The sequence below is a fragment of the Lycorma delicatula genome, chromosome 2 (assembly GCF_047948215.1).
Source record: "Lycorma delicatula isolate Av1 chromosome 2, ASM4794821v1, whole genome shotgun sequence".
In the NCBI taxonomy this organism is placed as follows: domain Eukaryota; kingdom Metazoa; phylum Arthropoda; class Insecta; order Hemiptera; family Fulgoridae; genus Lycorma; species Lycorma delicatula.
In genome coordinates, this window is record NC_134456.1 from 82,148,028 (window position 1) to 82,166,162 (window position 18,135).

Genomic DNA, 18,135 nt, shown 5'->3' on the forward strand with positions numbered 1-18,135 from the left:
TGAAAGGCCGTTGTTTTAACACAATTGAGGAGATTCAGGAAGAAACGCAGAACGTGCTTCCAACACTTACACCTGCAGACTTCCAGGGATGCATGGAATCATGGAAAAAAAGCTGGGATCACTGTATCAATGCCCAAGGGGTTACTTGAAGGAGACAGTGGAAATTATAAGTTACGATAAGCTATTTTATTTTTATGGTAAAATTCCTGAACTTTTGGGTAGCACCTCGTACACTATACTTTTTATGAATTCCCTGTCTGAATGTATGATTATTTGGTGATAGGTGTTTGTGCATTTTCTGTGCACGTTTTTTATTTGTGTTTTTTATTACAAGCTCAGATTTGCTTTTACTTACGTTTTAATAATGCTAATAAATGTTATGGATGAAATGATAAGTGGAAAAATGTTGGATATTTAGGAGGAATTGAACTTGAAATCAGCTGATATGGAAGCCAGTATGCTCTAAGTATTAGGTTCAGTTAATTCAACAGCCTTGAATTTTATCTTGTTTTCAGCATCCTTCAGCCTTGGAGAAGTGGGATTTTGTAGAGCATTGATTGATGTTTTATTTGAAGATCATTCTGAGCGAGCTTAACTTCATCGTAAAATTTGACTTTGTTTCAGTTTTCTCTAAAATGTATAAATAAATGTATATGTAAATTGTTTTTTTTTTGAAAAAATGATCAATGATCTTAACATGACAAACATATTTGAGGATGGTTCCAAGATTTCTCGTCATGTTAAGATCATTATTCAAAATTTGTCAAAAATTTCTTATTAAATTCAGTATTTCAAACACCATCCAATTACTGGGTCTGGATTCATTTTAAATAATATTCCATCAGTTATATTATATGCAGGTTTTCTGGTTATCTTTTCTCATTAATATTTTTTCAGAATTCCCAAAAGATTTTTATATGATGCTCACGTTTTACTTAATTTCATATTTTGTTTTGACTTTCATTAAAAATCAATATTAGAATAATGAAACTTGTAACAGGAGTTTGGTAGAATCCAAAGTCAACATTTACATAATTTTTGTCAACTTCTGTATTCTGTTGTTTACTAAAAAGTGCTCTCTTGATTGCTAGATTTCACACACATATTCTATGTTTGGTTTGGTTTGTGTTATATTTTAAGTAATATGCGTTTTAAAATTTTTTTAAATAAATATTTGAAAATAAGATTTAAATTACATATAATTAAAACATTTTTACTTATTACATGAAAAAAATAAATGAGAAATAGAATAATTTTCAACAAATTTAAAAATCTTAACATAAATATATTTTTTTTCTTAATTCTTTAAAAAATCAGTAAAAGTAATTATAAAAAAAAAATAGACTTTAAATGAATAAAAACGATATGAACATTTACAGTAAACTAGCAGTAAATGAAACATTTGGAAATAAATAAAACAAAAAAAAGTCATGAAACATTATTAAAAAAGTATTTTCTAGGCATTCATTAAAAAAAAAAAAAAAAAAAAAAAAAAAAAAAAAAAAAAAAATAATAACTTAACTTATTTGATTTGGAAAATCCAAGTTGAAAGTGAAAGGTTAACTTAAAGTAATTTAATTCCTTAAACTTCTCTCCCAGACTGTTCCTTATATAGTACAGGATGAGATAAAATATTTGTCTAGAGAGATACAGACAGCGTAAATATTTAAATGTTGTAATGAAGACATTTGCATTAAAGAGAATTAAATGTGTTTGTTATTAAATAGTAATTAGTAGATGTTATACCACTGTGCTGAACTTTTTTTTGTTTCTATTTCAGATAATCCTATAATATCTGTATAAATTCATTTTTTTGAAAATAATTTTTTATGATTGAGAAAATATCCTTATCTTATATGTTTGATGCATACTATGTAGAATCCTGTTCAAGTATTTTGTGGTAACCATGTTTAGGCTTATATGATTGCATTGTTTTTCTTCAAAAGTGAAAAGCATACAATTCATATTCTTCCAAATTCATTTGAAATTACTTTTGTTTTGTAAAAGTAATATAATTTAGGCTGGATTAGTCATTGCAGTGGATGAAGGAAAAGCAATACTTTATGATCCTAAATAACAAAACATTGGTAAATATTCTAGGTTAAGTGGACAAAAATCTGGTGTAATACACAAAAACAAAAATATTTCTTTAACCTAAAAATCAGAAAAGATTTTTTTTTGAAAAATTCCTAATAATAAAAAGTAACAGGAAAGATAAGAAGATTTTGTCAGAAAAAAACAACTATGCTTTTCATAATAAAGAATTGCAGGTATAAATTTTGTTATGAAAGCCATGTACTTTTATTTTTACTAATACCAGATTTATTTTAAAGCCTTTATTTAAAATCTGTGAAAAACTTGTTAAAGTTGGAAACAGAAAATATAAGTACTAACAATGCTTTAGTTAAATAAATAAAAAAATGCATTACTTTTTCTACCCTTTTTCCTCACGGAATGAAAATTAGCTAAGACTGCAGATTGTGGTCATAGCATGCAGAGTTGAATCCATCTCGTCTGCAGATCTACAGGCTTAGCAGTGAATTTATTAAAGAAGATAAATTTTAACATTCTTATAATAAAATTACTTTCACAGAGTATTTTGTTATTTTAAAATATTAACTAGCTATTATTCAGCATTAACTGTTGTTTATTACTGAAAATAAAGCAGCATTTCAGGTTAACAAAGGCTATTTTTAAAATAAAATGAGTTTAGGTGGTTTAGACTGCATTTAAGGTAAATGTTTACTTTTGACTTGGATTTTCTAAACTGATTTCTATCATTTTTTAGTTAAAATTTGTTTTTTTTTTTTTATGAAAGTATCTTTATTAAATTTAGATGTAATAATTTTATTGACATAATATTTTACAGGTAGAGTTCTTAATCGGTGGTGATGGTCCAAAACGTACACTTCTGGAAGAAGTGAGAGAAAAACATCATCTTCAAGATAGAGTAACACTGTTGGGAATAATAGAACACTCACAAGTGCATAATGTATTAACACGTGGACATATTTTTCTTAATACATCTTTGACTGAAGCTTACTGTATGGCAATTGTAGAAGCTGCTTCTTGTGGGTATGTATAACATGAGGATAGAAATAAAACAAAAAAACTTTTTTTTAAAGTTAAAAATGCATTAAGAATCAGATTTTTAAAAAGTTATAGTTTTGTTTTTTCTTATTAATATTATCACCTTTATTCAACCTGTATCAGTTTGAGATTTTTCGATTTTTCATCAGATAATGTTAAATTATACCATTTTTTTATGTTCTGGTATAGATTAGTGTTGTTTGAAAATACTATATTTAACTGTCTTTGAAAATTTATTGTAATAATTTGAATTTTCAAGAAGTATAACACATGTGTGTTTTATTCTTTAATTTCAGCTGAAATTAACCGCATCATCTATTCGACTTTGAACCATATCTCTTCTGATTTTTAACTATCTGCATGACTATTGGTCTCGTAGTATATATATATATTTAGTTAGTTTTTAAAACAACAATATTATTCCCTTCAAAGAAGTTCCCTTGGGCAGCTATACACTGGCAGAGTTGTTGTTCCCACTCCTGGTAGCAGCGCTGGAAGGCTTCAACTGGTAGGGCTTTTAACTGGTCGGTCATAGTCTTTTGAATGTTTTCCAGAGTTACAAAATGATGTCCTTTTAAGACGTTTCAATTTCAGGAAAAGGAAAAAGTGACAAGGACTCAAATCATGTGAATAGGGGGGTTGAGGAACCATAGGAATGCGTTTTGAGGTAAAAAATTCCCTGATGGAAATGGCTGTGTGACACAGGAAATTGTCATGTTGAAGCATCCACTTGTCTGCAATGTCTGGTCTCACGCTATTCAATCTTTTCCTGAGCCTTTCATGGACACCTTTGTAAAACACTTGGTTGACAGTTTGTCCTGGAGGAACAAATTCTTTACGCACGATACCCCTACTGTCAAAAAAGCAAATCAGCATGGTTTTGATCTTTGATTTGCTCATTCAACATTTTTTCGGTCGAGGAGATGACAGAGTGTGCCACTCTTCACTTTGCCGCTATGTTTCAGGATCGTACTCAAATATCCAGGATTCATCACCTCGAATCATGATCACATGATTGAAGAATTCTTGGTCATTGTCAATCCTCTCACGAAGATCAACGCACATGTTTCTTCGATTGTTCTTCTGTTCTGTTATGAGGTTTTTCGGCACCAATTTCGCACAAACCTTTCACATGTCCAAATCGTCTGTCAAAATTTGATGTATGATAAAAGTGTTTAAATTTAACTGTTCACTCATCATGCTTATTGCTAAACCACGGTCTGATCTCACACGTTCAACGTTTTCGTCAGATTTTGAAGTCGAAGTTCTGAGCGAGGTTGATCTTCAACGTGTTCTTGGCCTTCCAAAAAATGATTTGTGCCAGCAGAAAACTTGTGCTCTTGATAAGCAATGTTCCCCATAGCCCTGTTTCAACTTTTCAAAGGTCACACTTGCCGATTCCCCAAGTTTAACACAAAACTTGATTGCACAACATTGCTCTAATTTCTGATGCTCCATTCTCGTAACACAACAAAAACACAACTTCACTGATGGCGCTGTCAAAAATAATGTATTGGCTGAACGGAGTTGAAACTTGTACTGAGCATGTGGAAGGGATGAACAAACCGGTCTAGCAGAGACCGGTAGACACAGCTTAGCCAGATTGCTTGCAGTGTTACCAATCTCATTACTTTTCTCACACACCTTGTATATATATCTTTTAGTTTTTGTTACAAAAAACTGAAAAATTACATTTTTGTTTCATTGATGCTTAGCTTATTCAGTTTCTCTTTAGATAATCAAACAAAACTGCAGGCTCTTTTCAGCTGTAACTTGTAGTAAATATATTTGTGGAAGTATTGTTTTGTATTTAAAGAAAAATTTTAAATACACAACCTTTTTTGAGCATTTAAGTTTGTCTTGAAACATGGCAAAGTAAAAAATAAACATAATATAACATTTTTTAACATGTTTCTTAAAATTAGTCAATGGATTTCTTCAAATAAATGCAAAAATGTTCTCTACTTCACTTGAAAGATCTACAGGGTTGATTAATTTTTTCCAAATGAACATCTCCCTAAAAAGTGGAAAATTTTTTCCATATAAACTTTTTAAATATATGAATGTCCTTTTAAAATTATATAGATGAAAAGAAAACTAAAATGTATGTAGTCTTAATTGTACATTATTTATAACAATACATATTTTATGAGGAAAAAACAACTTTTAAAGCATGGTAAGAATAATTTTCATACAACTGTATAAATTTTATGATTATTACATTAAAGACATTTATTTTAGTGGCTATTTATAAATTATGTTTATTAACAATATTGATTGATACATATATGAAATTTTGTATTAAATAATATTACTAATTAGCATACTTACAATAAATCTGTATTCAAGAGTTGATTATTTAGTGTTCTTTTTTATTTAGTCTTGACTATGACTATAGCATATTAAATAGTCAAGTTTTTATTATTAATTAATATAAAATAAGTTTTTAAAAATTGTTTTGAAAAATGATTTTTTAATTATTTCAGTTTACAGGTAGTTAGTACACGTGTTGGAGGAATTCCTGAAGTCTTACCTCCAGATCTTATCTACTTAACTGAACCTAATATCTCGTGTAAGTTTAATTTTCATCTATTGATATCTATATGGTTTGATGGCTTGTTTTTAAATTCAGATAACTTTTTAGAATTTTTATATTTAATATCAGTAGGTTAATAAATTTCAGTTTTACTTTTTGTGTTATTATTCTCTGGGCATTTTCATTTTATAATATGCGAATAATCATTTGGACAAATAATATTTTTAGTGGAATACATTCTAATCAAAACTTGGATGCTGTGAATCTATCTTATTGTGCCCATAAGATTTACAGTGTAGGTAAATTCCTTATCCCTCACTACTGTTTGCTTCAGTAGTTTCCACAGATATATTATATATAGTTGAAGATCAAGCCTTTAATATAGTGCCAGGATCTGTTACTGCAAGGGAAGCCAAATATGTTGCGTTTATTAAACATTAGTAATAATACAGTGAAACAATCGATTGTGCATTGTTCATATTTTGGAAATACGATTCAATTCTTAATCAGCCATATTAATATAAATTATGCCTGAGGCATTCCAGATTACTGAAAAATAAGGAAGGTTTTACTCTTGTTTAGTAGAGGCACTGTATGTATATAATGGTGTATTTATGCATAATAATTTTAAGGAATAGACAGTGTCTGGGCTTCATCCAAGAAGTTTGCCCTATATTTAAAAACCCGGTTATCATAATTCTCTAAGCACTGGCTCAGTTTACAGTAAATTTCTCCAAGATTTGTTCTGTATACTTTCTAACATCAGCAGAATATGCATGCGCAGGCAAGCCAGCTCCCAGTTCAATTGTAGCCAGTAGTAGTCAGTCAAGCTATGAGTCCCACAACAGAAGGTTCAGTGCATGCTTTGGTTAATGGAGTTTCATCAGTCACATGTGTTCAATGGTGTGTATGGTCTGAATGAAATATCGGAATGGAATGGAATGCAAAGTTGGCAGGAGTCTATTACTCCCTACTTTATCGCAGAACCTGGACAGAGTCCCTTGCTGCTGGATCATTCTAATCGGGCTTGTTTTTAAAAGGGTTATTTTTTTAATCTCGGATCTAATTTTTCAAGATTTGTCTATTATTATTTTAGTGAATTTAAGACGGATTTAATTGCATTCCAATCCGTTGTTAAACCAGCGTTATCGAACCCATTTCATGGGCCGACCGCGGAAGGCTAGGCTTATAAAGCCTGTCCTCCCGACGTAATTCCCCTTCAGACCGTCCACTGAAGTCCTTTCGGTGCTAACTCTTTAATAGGCTAGCAGGAATACGCCACAACGGGGCACTAGCTATAAGGAGGGAGCAATGCGTCCCCTTTTCCGGAGGAGTCGCAATTGCTGGGATAATTTGTCTTACTGTAAGTTTTTTTTTAAATTTAGACCGCGTTTTTGTTTTATGCGCGACTTACCGTGTTTGACGTCTTCAAACTATATAACTCGCGAAAACTTTTCACTCGCGACCCCGGAAACGCGTCTGACGCACTATTCCGTTTATGGCTCATGCGATATGGAGGCCCCTAAGCCTGGTTTGTCGATTTTCGGCTACCGCACCGCACCATCACGGTGGTTCGTCCAGTACGGCGTGAGGCCGCTTCCTTACAACTGTCGGAGTTGGGTCCTCTCGGCAGATGTCCCGAAGATGACTGTGTTCGGACACAGCCGCTCTCCCGAACAGTCTGCGCGCCTGCGCCACCCCCACCTCGGACACGGATTGAAATCTCGCATCAGATCGGAGAGTGGCGTTCCTGACGAACCACGGAGCTCCAAAGATCGTCCGCAACGCGATGTTTTGGACGGCCTCGATCTTCTTTTGAAGCGAGGAGCTCAACACTGCCCCCCATGCCGGGTAAGCATATGTTAGAATCGGCAGTACGTATAGCCGAAAAATGAGGAGCTTAGTTGCCAGTGGGTACGGGCTGGCACTGTTCAGCACTGGGTATAGCGAGGCTCTGGCGGCCTTAGCCCTCCGGGTCGCATAATTTACATGTTCGCCGAAGGTAAGCCGCCTGTCCAACACCACCCCCAGGTACTTAACTGTTTTCTCAAAAGGGATTTTCTCCCCTGAGATTTCCAGCTCTCTGGTCGGTTTTCGTGTCTTGCATGTGAACATCACGGCCACCGATTTTTCACCGTTGACCCTGATTCTCCACATGTCGAGCCACGGTTCCACTAAGTCCAGCTGCCTTTGGAGCCTCCGGACCGCGTAATCCACATTTGCGGATTCGTAGAAATATGCCGTGTCGTCTGCGTAAAGGGCCGTTTTGACCCCTTCCGACAGCGGCATATCGTTCACGTACAAGGTGTACAAGAACGGGGAAAGTACTGCTCCTTGGGGAACCCCAGCGGCTATTTCTCTGGTAGAGGAAATCGTTTCCCCTACGCGCACGACAAAATGTCGGTCTAGCAGATATGACCGCATCAGTCTGACATAGCGGTACGGGATCGCCGATCGCGCTAGCTTATAAAGCAGCCCGCTATGCCAAACTTTGTCAAAGGCCTTGGCCACATCCAGAAAAACGGCTGCAGTCACCCGTTTCCTGTTCAGGCCTCCGACAAGGTCGTCTATTATTTTTACCAGTTGGAGGGTGGTTGAGTGACCCTCCCTGAACCCAAATTGCTCGGGCCGCACTTCTCCCTCCATGTATCGCCTCAGTTTTTCGAGAAAAATCCTCTCGAACAACTTAGACAATACCGGTAACAGGGAGATTGGCCTATAATTCCGTGGGAAAAGTAAACTTTTCCCCGGTTTGGGTAAACATACGACTTTGGCCGTTTTCCAACAATTCGGGAAATATCCAACGTACAAAATGGACGTGAATATCACCGAAATTGCTGTAATCACGGAGGCCGGTATGTTCCGGAATGCACGGGCGCTGATCCCGTCGACACCCGGGGCCTTGTCGGGGCTTGTGGCCTTAATGGCTGCGGAAACTTCCGCTTCAGTGACTTGGTCAATCTCTAGAGGGGCGTCCTCCACCTGTGAGAAATAATCTACAAGAAAGGATTCCACCTCGGTTGTGTGCTCGTCGTTCGGGGAGGGAGGGGGGTTTGGAGTGAACTGCTCCTCCAAGGTATCGGCGAATACCTCGGCCCTCTCCGCCTCCGAGTATGCAAGAAAACCTCGCTGCCCCACAACCGGATGGCGAGGCTTCTTCCCTTCTCGCAGTCTCCTGTTCAACCTGAACACCGAGGAGATGTCGTCAGAGACCGAGGCGAGGTATTCGTTCCACGAATCCTCTCCATGGCTTGTCAGCAGTTGTTTTACCCTGTCCGTTTGATTATAAAAGGCCCGCTTATCAGCGGGGGACAGGGTGATTCGATATCTCCTCCTCAGTCGTCGTTTCTCCGTTATGGCTTCGGAGATGTGAAGAGGGAGGTCGTTTCGAACAACTGCTCGAGTTTTGGCCGATGAGCTGCCTGCCAGGGCCTCGGTCATTGACGACGTGACGCGCCCGACAGTGTCGTCGATTTCCTCCGGGGTGTTCAGGAGCTCAGGATTTACCGGCCTGTACTCCCGCTGGAGGGTCTCGTAGAACCTTTTCCAGTTGACTGACCTTCGGGGTATAGGCGGGGGATCTCGGCCACCCCCTGCCTGACCTAGTTCCAACAGGACAGGGGAATGGTCCGAGCTGAGGTCTTCTATCGTTTCAATCATGAATGGGAGGGTACCCCCCTTCATGACTGCGATATCCAGCACGTCAGGCCTAGATCTGCCTGAGCGATGCACGAACGTGGGCACCTCAGGGCCTACGACGACCAAGCGGCGGGCTCTCGCCCTTTCGTACAGCAATCTGCCATTCGGATTTGTCAGAATGCTGTTCCATGACACGTGTTTGGCATTGAGGTCGCCCATGAGTATCACGGGCCCATCCCAATTTTCCAGCACGGCATCCAGATCTGCGCCGGTTACCGCGTCGTTCGGCTTGCTATAAGCCGAAACCAGCCGATACACCGTGCCCAGATGCTCCACATGCACACACGTTTGCTCCATCACGTTTGTATGAAGAACAACGCGCGTATGCATGTGGCGTCTGTGGACTAAAACCGCAGTTCCACCAGAGGTGCGAGATCCGGGTCGAACTGGCCTATCCGTCCTATATGTAAAATAGTTCCGAAGGGTCAGTTGCTTGTTTGGGTTCAAGCACGTCTCAGACAACAGTATCACGTCTATCAGTAGATCCTCGGCCAGACGGCATAGTTCCTCCGTCCGGCCTACTACTGAGTTGGCGTTCCACTGCAAGAGTCTGAGGGTGGGCCTAACCATACCTGGACAGTACAGCCATGAGGCACTCTATTAAGGACTGAATACAGTCCTTGAGAGATTTTGCCTGGAGCAGGCGTGGCAAAACCATCATGATATCTGGCAGGATATCCTTCACTGTCATCTGCGACAGGAAGTCCATGCCAGTGGTCTCCAACGGGGTAGCCGGTTTCGGATTGCCGCTGGGGGTGCCTTTTGGCGCGGCCGCCCTTTTGGTGGGGCGCGGGGCCACAGTGTTTTTAACAGCCTGCTTGGCCTTCCCAGCCGGAGCAGGCTTTGCCTTTCCCGTCGAGGAAGGCTTAGCCTTCTTCGCCGGGGCCGGCTTTGCCTTTCCCGTCGAGGAAGGCTTGGCCTTCTTCGCCGGGGCCGGCTTTGTCGCCGCCTTTTGTTTCACCACCTTCTTGGTGGTTGCCGCCGGTTTTGGCTTGGCGGGTGTTGGGGAGGGTACCTCCCCTTTTTTCACGACCGCTTTGGCCACAGGTGCCGGCACCTCCGGTTTGGGGACTGTTTTTCCCCCACCGGCAACACGGGCCCAGCTGCGGCCGTCCAAAGTCGCGGGCTTTTTAAGTCCCTTGACTTTGTTTGTCTGCTCCTTATAATAGGGGCAGCCCCTGTAATTGGCCGGATGTGGCCCCTTACAGTTGACGCATGAGGCTGGTTCCTCACGCGGCTTGACGCAGGCAGAAGTGTCGTGGTTTCCACCACACTTTACGCATTGCTGGGCCCTCTGGCAGTAATTGGACGAGTGTCCAAATTTCTGGCATCTGTGGCACTGGGGTGGCCCCCCTCGTGACACAAATGCAGTCACTGCGACCTTGCAGTAAAAAATACTGCCAAGGTCATAAATGGCCCGGGCCAAAGGGGTCCTCTTAAGGGCCACTAGGCAGGTCGGGGTTTCCCGACCGTCCCTTGTGAGGAGCTTCTTAACCGAAACCACCTCATAGCCAAGGGAGGTCAGTTCCTCCCTTACTTCCTCCGGGGCAGCCCCATAGGGGATCCCCCGTATAACCACCTTCAGCTCCCTGTCCTTCGGGAGCTGAAAGGAGTGAAAGGCGATTCCCTTCGAGTGCAGAAAACTCTGCACCGCCCGGTAATCCGCCTCGCTGCCCAGCTGCAGCCTTATCGAGAGCCCGGTGCTTTTAGCCACCAGGCGCCCCCCAATCCTCGACTTTATGTCCCTCGCCAATGCTGGCCACTCTTTCGGGCAGTCCAGCATTATCGGCGGGATTTTCTCCCGCCTGACGGTAGCAGGCTGTGATGGGGCCCCATCATCAGCCTGCGAGTTGGCAGCTGCTGCAGCCTTGCTGCAGCCCGCTACGGGCTCCGCCTCCATAGGAGGCGCGGAGTCCCGGCGTTTCTGGCGCTTCCTAGCGCCAGACCCGCTTTCCTCTCCACCGTCGGACAGTTCCGTGGTGGGAGAACGGGGTGGAGGAGGCCTTATTTTTCCTTCCATTGAGGAAAATAAGGAAGAAAAATTTAAAAATTAAAATTAAAATTAAACTTAATTTACACTTCTTAATCTACACTTGCTGTAAAATAAAATCACTGACAAGAAAATCAATTAAAAAATAAAATTATTTTAAAAGTAGCACAATAGTCCTATAATAATAGGCTATTTACTTAATGTATTCACAATGACTACAAGAGTTCACTTTACATTATTAGAAATATTGAATAGGATAAAAGTAAAATTAAGAAAAGGATTATCCTTTTCTTAATGTGACTGGCCTGTAGTCCAGGTAGCTGGCCGCCCGGCTGATGTCCTAGCAGACCCTTCTCACATTGTCTGGCGACGCAGGTAGAAGAACTGTTGAACACCTGGCTGGACTGGTTACAACTGACAATTCACAGAGCACAATAAAACACAACCTTTCACTACAAGAGCCAAGGATGGAATCATGAAATATCAATCTTCGTACATCCAAGTCCATTCGTTAATGGGATATGACTTAAGAGAGACTGGAAGCTTGGTTTCGGAAACTGGAAATCATCCAAAAGTTCCAGTTAGTGATGAGACTGTGAATCATGTACAATGCAATTACTGTCAGTCCTCGAAAGTCAATTAGGTAGGCTAGTTACCAACTACAAACTCCTTGTTCCACAGTTCTTGATATCATTCAAATGCGGATCTGTTTGCAAGCATACAAGTTGCAACACCTTTATTATAGTAAACCAAAACATTGCCACCTATATCAGTTTGCTCCAAAGCTAATGCAACATGTTGAAAACGATACTAATTATCTTGATACGTTATTATTTAGTGATGAGGCAACCTTTCATGTGTGGGAAAGTTAACAGACACAGTTGTCATATTTGAGGTACTGAAACCCCCAAACAGTAATCGAAAATGAAAGGGACACACCGAAAGTCAACATTTGGTTAGGACTACACAAAAATGGCATCATTGGTATTTCTTTTTTTCTCTGAGCCCCTGTGACAAGAAACACGTACGTCAATATGCTTCAGAACTTTGCTCTTCCTCAGATTTCTGCAACTTCAGTTTCCAACGAGATGATCTCCACCAACTTGTATAATCCACATTAAAACTTGGTGTTTATTAAAGAAAAAAAAAATTAAATTGGATGGTTCTCTTAATTTAAGCTTGGATGGTTCTCTTAATTTAAGCTTGGATGGTTCTCTTAATTTAAGCTGTTACTTTTGGATACCTTTAGCCCGGCACCCTGTATGACAGGATGATAGGAAGGGTTATGTTAATGTTTTGTTTTAATCTATCTGTCTTAATATTTCACATGGCTGCGATGTATAAAAAGTAATAGAGATCCAAGAGACATTGTTAATATACTTTCTCTGAAAGGAGCTAATACAGGGCAGCATTTTATTTGATTTGGCTGGTAATGCAGCAAAACATAAAACATACTGTAAAAGTCCCCTAGAAAACCTAGTGTGGGATATTAGGTATTTCTTAGAATTATTATGCTTTTTTTGCTATCGACCAGTTTTTCTTAAAGACATCTAACAGTGACCTGTGTTTAGCTCAATAATGAGCTCTCCTTCATTTAAGTGTTAAATGAAGACCACTTCATTCTTAATTTTTTAGTATTGTGCTCGACATTGGATCTTGTTGTTCTTGAAAATGGGTATGCCATTTTTAGAATTGATTTGTGTTTTATGTCCAGCTGACTATAACTGTTATGGTTATGGCATCTAACTCACTATAAATAAATAGTGCTGAAAAAATAATTTAGCAATATATTATGTAAAAAATTATTTTAAAGGTTAGTAATAGTAAACTTTTTTTTAATTCTTGTAATAATAATAATTTTTCTTTTGTTATTGTATTTTATATATATATATATATATATATATATATATATATAAAAGGATAAGGAATAAAATCATTATATGGTGTTCAACAGTTCAGGCCATTTTTATGTTATGCTAGGAAACAGTAAAAATTAAATATAATTAGAACATGAATATTTGTTTATATTTATGTTATTTATAAAAAAATTATTTAATTTCTACTTTTCGTTTTGTTAAATGATGTCTAGTAATAATTATTAGACATAGTTATTCCAAGTAACAGTACCCACAGTAATAATTTTCCACGCGTGCTATGTCTTTAAATTGGCACTATTAAGCAGAAGTGGAGTAATGTACATCATCAAAAGACACCACTGAGAATTGTGGCATCATATACATGTATGAAGCTCACAGATGGATGTTTTAGGTATGATACTAACTTCTTGGTTAACTTTTATTTTATTAATGGGTTGATTGATGCAACCATTAGTTCTTGGTTGTCAGTGGATTTAAGTTAAGGTATCCCAACCCACTTAATTTCAGTAGATCGTAACAAGCGTTTATTTTATTCATTTGGTTTAGTTTCCAAATAAACTGAATTCTAGTCATAGGTTATGGGTGTAAAATGGGTTCTGCAACTCATCCTAGAGATAATGATAATCAAAAAATTAATCATTCCATTAATTTTAAAGTGAAAAGAACCTGAATATCTATTCTGTTAGATAAAAACATAAAAGTGGTTCGTTTATTTAAGTCATATTTTTTTCATTAATTTCTTATGTATTATTGCATTATAATTATTTTTCAGTCGGTTAACACAAAATAATATCTGGTTAACACAACTATAAAACAAGGAAACTTTACTAACCAGAAATTTTGTTATATCTCTTTTCTTTAGGAATTGTAATCTGATGTCACATTACCCAATTATGTCTATGTATTTATTTAATATATGTTATTTCTATGTATTGTTTAATATTACTTATCAGAAATTTTGAGAAAATGTTTAAAATATCTATGTGGAATGTGTAGTATAGTGTTACAGGTTTAGAGTTTAGGTTAGTCAGAAACGAGTCGAGTTGTGGACTTCACGGAGTACGGACGTGTTTTCTTACCGCTCTGCGATCTGTTAGTTATTTGATTGGTTTTTTCAGTTTAATTCTGGTTATGTGATTTGGGAACTAAAGTGAATTGGTTAAAGATTGTGGATTGTCATTTTTTAAAGTTTTCGGATACGGACATACCTATTTTTTAGAGTTTTTTGCTTTATAAGTGAAATAGTGTTTTTTAAGTGTTTTTGCTTAATATATTTTGAAATTACAGTGGCTGAAAGGGTAATTTGACTTTAATACTAGTGTAGTCTACTGCTGTTCACTAAGAGTGAGTATAATTAATGTTTCATTGTAATTAAAGACGTTTTTTGAGGCTATATAAGTGCTAAAATAGGCAAATTATTCTAAGTTAAAAGACAGGATCATACAAGCGTACTAATTGAAGTAAACAACAACTTGGAAAATTTTCGCGAAATATTCTTAGTAATAGGAGTGAAATTTTCTAAGTCCTGAGAGACGTTTAATAATCCTATAACAATAATTCCAAGATATAAATCCGTTTCATAACCCTTCCTACCCCCTGACCCCCCCTTAATTTTTTAAGCCCATATTTTATCGTGTGGGTACTCGTTGTATACAGAATTGTCCTCTGAGTGCAGCTGTGGAGAATGCGTCGCAGAGGGTCGCTTCCAACGGAAGAAATGTCCACCCAAAGTGTGGTTAACCAAAACTGTGGTTACGAAGAAAGTGACGGAATCTAATGGAAAGAAGAGAGTCAGACAAGGTTCCTCAGAGGAGGAGGAGTCAAATTCGAACAGTCTGGGAAGCATTACCTACCAGCTAGGATTAGTAATGATGGTGTTAAAACAACATATGGGACCCGGTGTTGCGAGATATATTGGAGAGCATGAGCAGCAACTGAAAAAGATATATATGGGACTAAAGACATTAACAGAGATGTCACCCCCATTAAATGTTGCCAGGCCACGCAGACTGACTTGGAAGTATCTGAGGTAGACAAGGAGACTACTAGAGAGTACTATCAGGAAAAGTTACAGATGATGAATTAATAGAATTGCAAAGTTGGCAGGAGTCTATTACTCCCTACTTTATCGCAGAACCTGGACAGAGTCCCTTGCTGCTGGATCATTCTAATCGGGCTTGTTTTTAAAAGGGTTATTTTTTTAATCTCGGATCTAATTTTTCAAGATTTGTCTATTATTATTTTAGTGAATTTAAGACGGATTTAATTGCATTCCAATCCGTTGTTAAACCAGCGTTATCGAACCCATTTCATGGGCCGACCGCGGAAGGCTAGGCTTATAAAGCCTGTCCTCCCGACGTAATTCCCCTTCAGACCGTCCACTGAAGTCCTTTCGGTGCTAACTCTTTAATAGGCTAGCAGGAATACGCCACAACGGGGCACTAGCTATAAGGAGGGAGCAATGCGTCCCCTTTTCCGGAGGAGTCGCAATTGCTGGGATAATTTGTCTTACTGTAAGTTTTTTTTTAAATTTAGACCGCGTTTTTGTTTTATGCGCGACTTACCGTGTTTGACGTCTTCAAACTATATAACTCGCGAAAACTTTTCACTCGCGACCCCGGAAACGCGTCTGACGCACTATTCCGTTTATGGCTCATGCGATATGGAGGCCCCTAAGCCTGGTTTGTCGATTTTCGGCTACCGCACCGCACCATCACGGTGGTTCGTCCAGTACGGCGTGAGGCCGCTTCCTTACAACTGTCGGAGTTGGGTCCTCTCGGCAGATGTCCCGAAGATGACTGTGTTCGGACACAGCCGCTCTCCCGAACAGTCTGCGCGCCTGCGCCACCCCCACCTCGGACACGGATTGAAATCTCGCATCAGATCGGAGAGTGGCGTTCCTGACGAACCACGGAGCTCCAAAGATCGTCCGCAACGCGATGTTTTGGACGGCCTCGATCTTCTTTTGAAGCGAGGAGCTCAACACTGCCCCCCATGCCGGGTAAGCATATGTTAGAATCGGCAGTACGTATAGCCGAAAAATGAGGAGCTTAGTTGCCAGTGGGTACGGGCTGGCACTGTTCAGCACTGGGTATAGCGAGGCTCTGGCGGCCTTAGCCCTCCGGGTCGCATAATTTACATGTTCGCCGAAGGTAAGCCGCCTGTCCAACACCACCCCCAGGTACTTAACTGTTTTCTCAAAAGGGATTTTCTCCCCTGAGATTTCCAGCTCTCTGGTCGGTTTTCGTGTCTTGCATGTGAACATCACGGCCACCGATTTTTCACCGTTGACCCTGATTCTCCACATGTCGAGCCACGGTTCCACTAAGTCCAGCTGCCTTTGGAGCCTCCGGACCGCGTAATCCACATTTGCGGATTCGTAGAAATATGCCGTGTCGTCTGCGTAAAGGGCCGTTTTGACCCCTTCCGACAGCGGCATATCGTTCACGTACAAGGTGTACAAGAACGGGGAAAGTACTGCTCCTTGGGGAACCCCAGCGGCTATTTCTCTGGTAGAGGAAATCGTTTCCCCTACGCGCACGACAAAATGTCGGTCTAGCAGATATGACCGCATCAGTCTGACATAGCGGTACGGGATCGCCGATCGCGCTAGCTTATAAAGCAGCCCGCTATGCCAAACTTTGTCAAAGGCCTTGGCCACATCCAGAAAAACGGCTGCAGTCACCCGTTTCCTGTTCAGGCCTCCGACAAGGTCGTCTATTATTTTTACCAGTTGGAGGGTGGTTGAGTGACCCTCCCTGAACCCAAATTGCTCGGGCCGCACTTCTCCCTCCATGTATCGCCTCAGTTTTTCGAGAAAAATCCTCTCGAACAACTTAGACAATACCGGTAACAGGGAGATTGGCCTATAATTCCGTGGGAAAAGTAAACTTTTCCCCGGTTTGGGTAAACATACGACTTTGGCCGTTTTCCAACAATTCGGGAAATATCCAACGTACAAAATGGACGTGAATATCACCGAAATTGCTGTAATCACGGAGGCCGGTATGTTCCGGAATGCACGGGCGCTGATCCCGTCGACACCCGGGGCCTTGTCGGGGCTTGTGGCCTTAATGGCTGCGGAAACTTCCGCTTCAGTGACTTGGTCAATCTCTAGAGGGGCGTCCTCCACCTGTGAGAAATAATCTACAAGAAAGGATTCCACCTCGGTTGTGTGCTCGTCGTTCGGGGAGGGAGGGGGGTTTGGAGTGAACTGCTCCTCCAAGGTATCGGCGAATACCTCGGCCCTCTCCGCCTCCGAGTATGCAAGAAAACCTCGCTGCCCCACAACCGGATGGCGAGGCTTCTTCCCTTCTCGCAGTCTCCTGTTCAACCTGAACACCGAGGAGATGTCGTCAGAGACCGAGGCGAGGTATTCGTTCCACGAATCCTCTCCATGGCTTGTCAGCAGTTGTTTTACCCTGTCCGTTTGATTATAAAAGGCCCGCTTATCAGCGGGGGACAGGGTGATTCGATATCTCCTCCTCAGTCGTCGTTTCTCCGTTATGGCTTCGGAGATGTGAAGAGGGAGGTCGTTTCGAACAACTGCTCGAGTTTTGGCCGATGAGCTGCCTGCCAGGGCCTCGGTCATTGACGACGTGACGCGCCCGACAGTGTCGTCGATTTCCTCCGGGGTGTTCAGGAGCTCAGGATTTACCGGCCTGTACTCCCGCTGGAGGGTCTCGTAGAACCTTTTCCAGTTGACTGACCTTCGGGGTATAGGCGGGGGATCTCGGCCACCCCCTGCCTGACCTAGTTCCAACAGGACAGGGGAATGGTCCGAGCTGAGGTCTTCTATCGTTTCAATCATGAATGGGAGGGTACCCCCCTTCATGACTGCGATATCCAGCACGTCAGGCCTAGATCTGCCTGAGCGATGCACGAACGTGGGCACCTCAGGGCCTACGACGACCAAGCGGCGGGCTCTCGCCCTTTCGTACAGC

General features: G+C 40.4%; 1 protein-coding gene across 1 annotated transcript in view; it reads left to right on the forward strand.

Annotated features, from left to right (window-relative positions):
• PIG-A (phosphatidylinositol glycan anchor biosynthesis class A) overlaps nt 1-18,135 on the forward strand; it is a 56,353-nt gene that overhangs the window by 17,974 nt on the left and 20,244 nt on the right. Inside the window, exons 7-8 of the mRNA XM_075357896.1 lie at nt 2,870-3,075; nt 5,577-5,662. Of these exons, the coding sequence (XP_075214011.1) occupies nt 2,870-3,075; nt 5,577-5,662 (292 nt within the window). The remainder of the gene's footprint in view (nt 1-2,869; nt 3,076-5,576; nt 5,663-18,135) is intronic.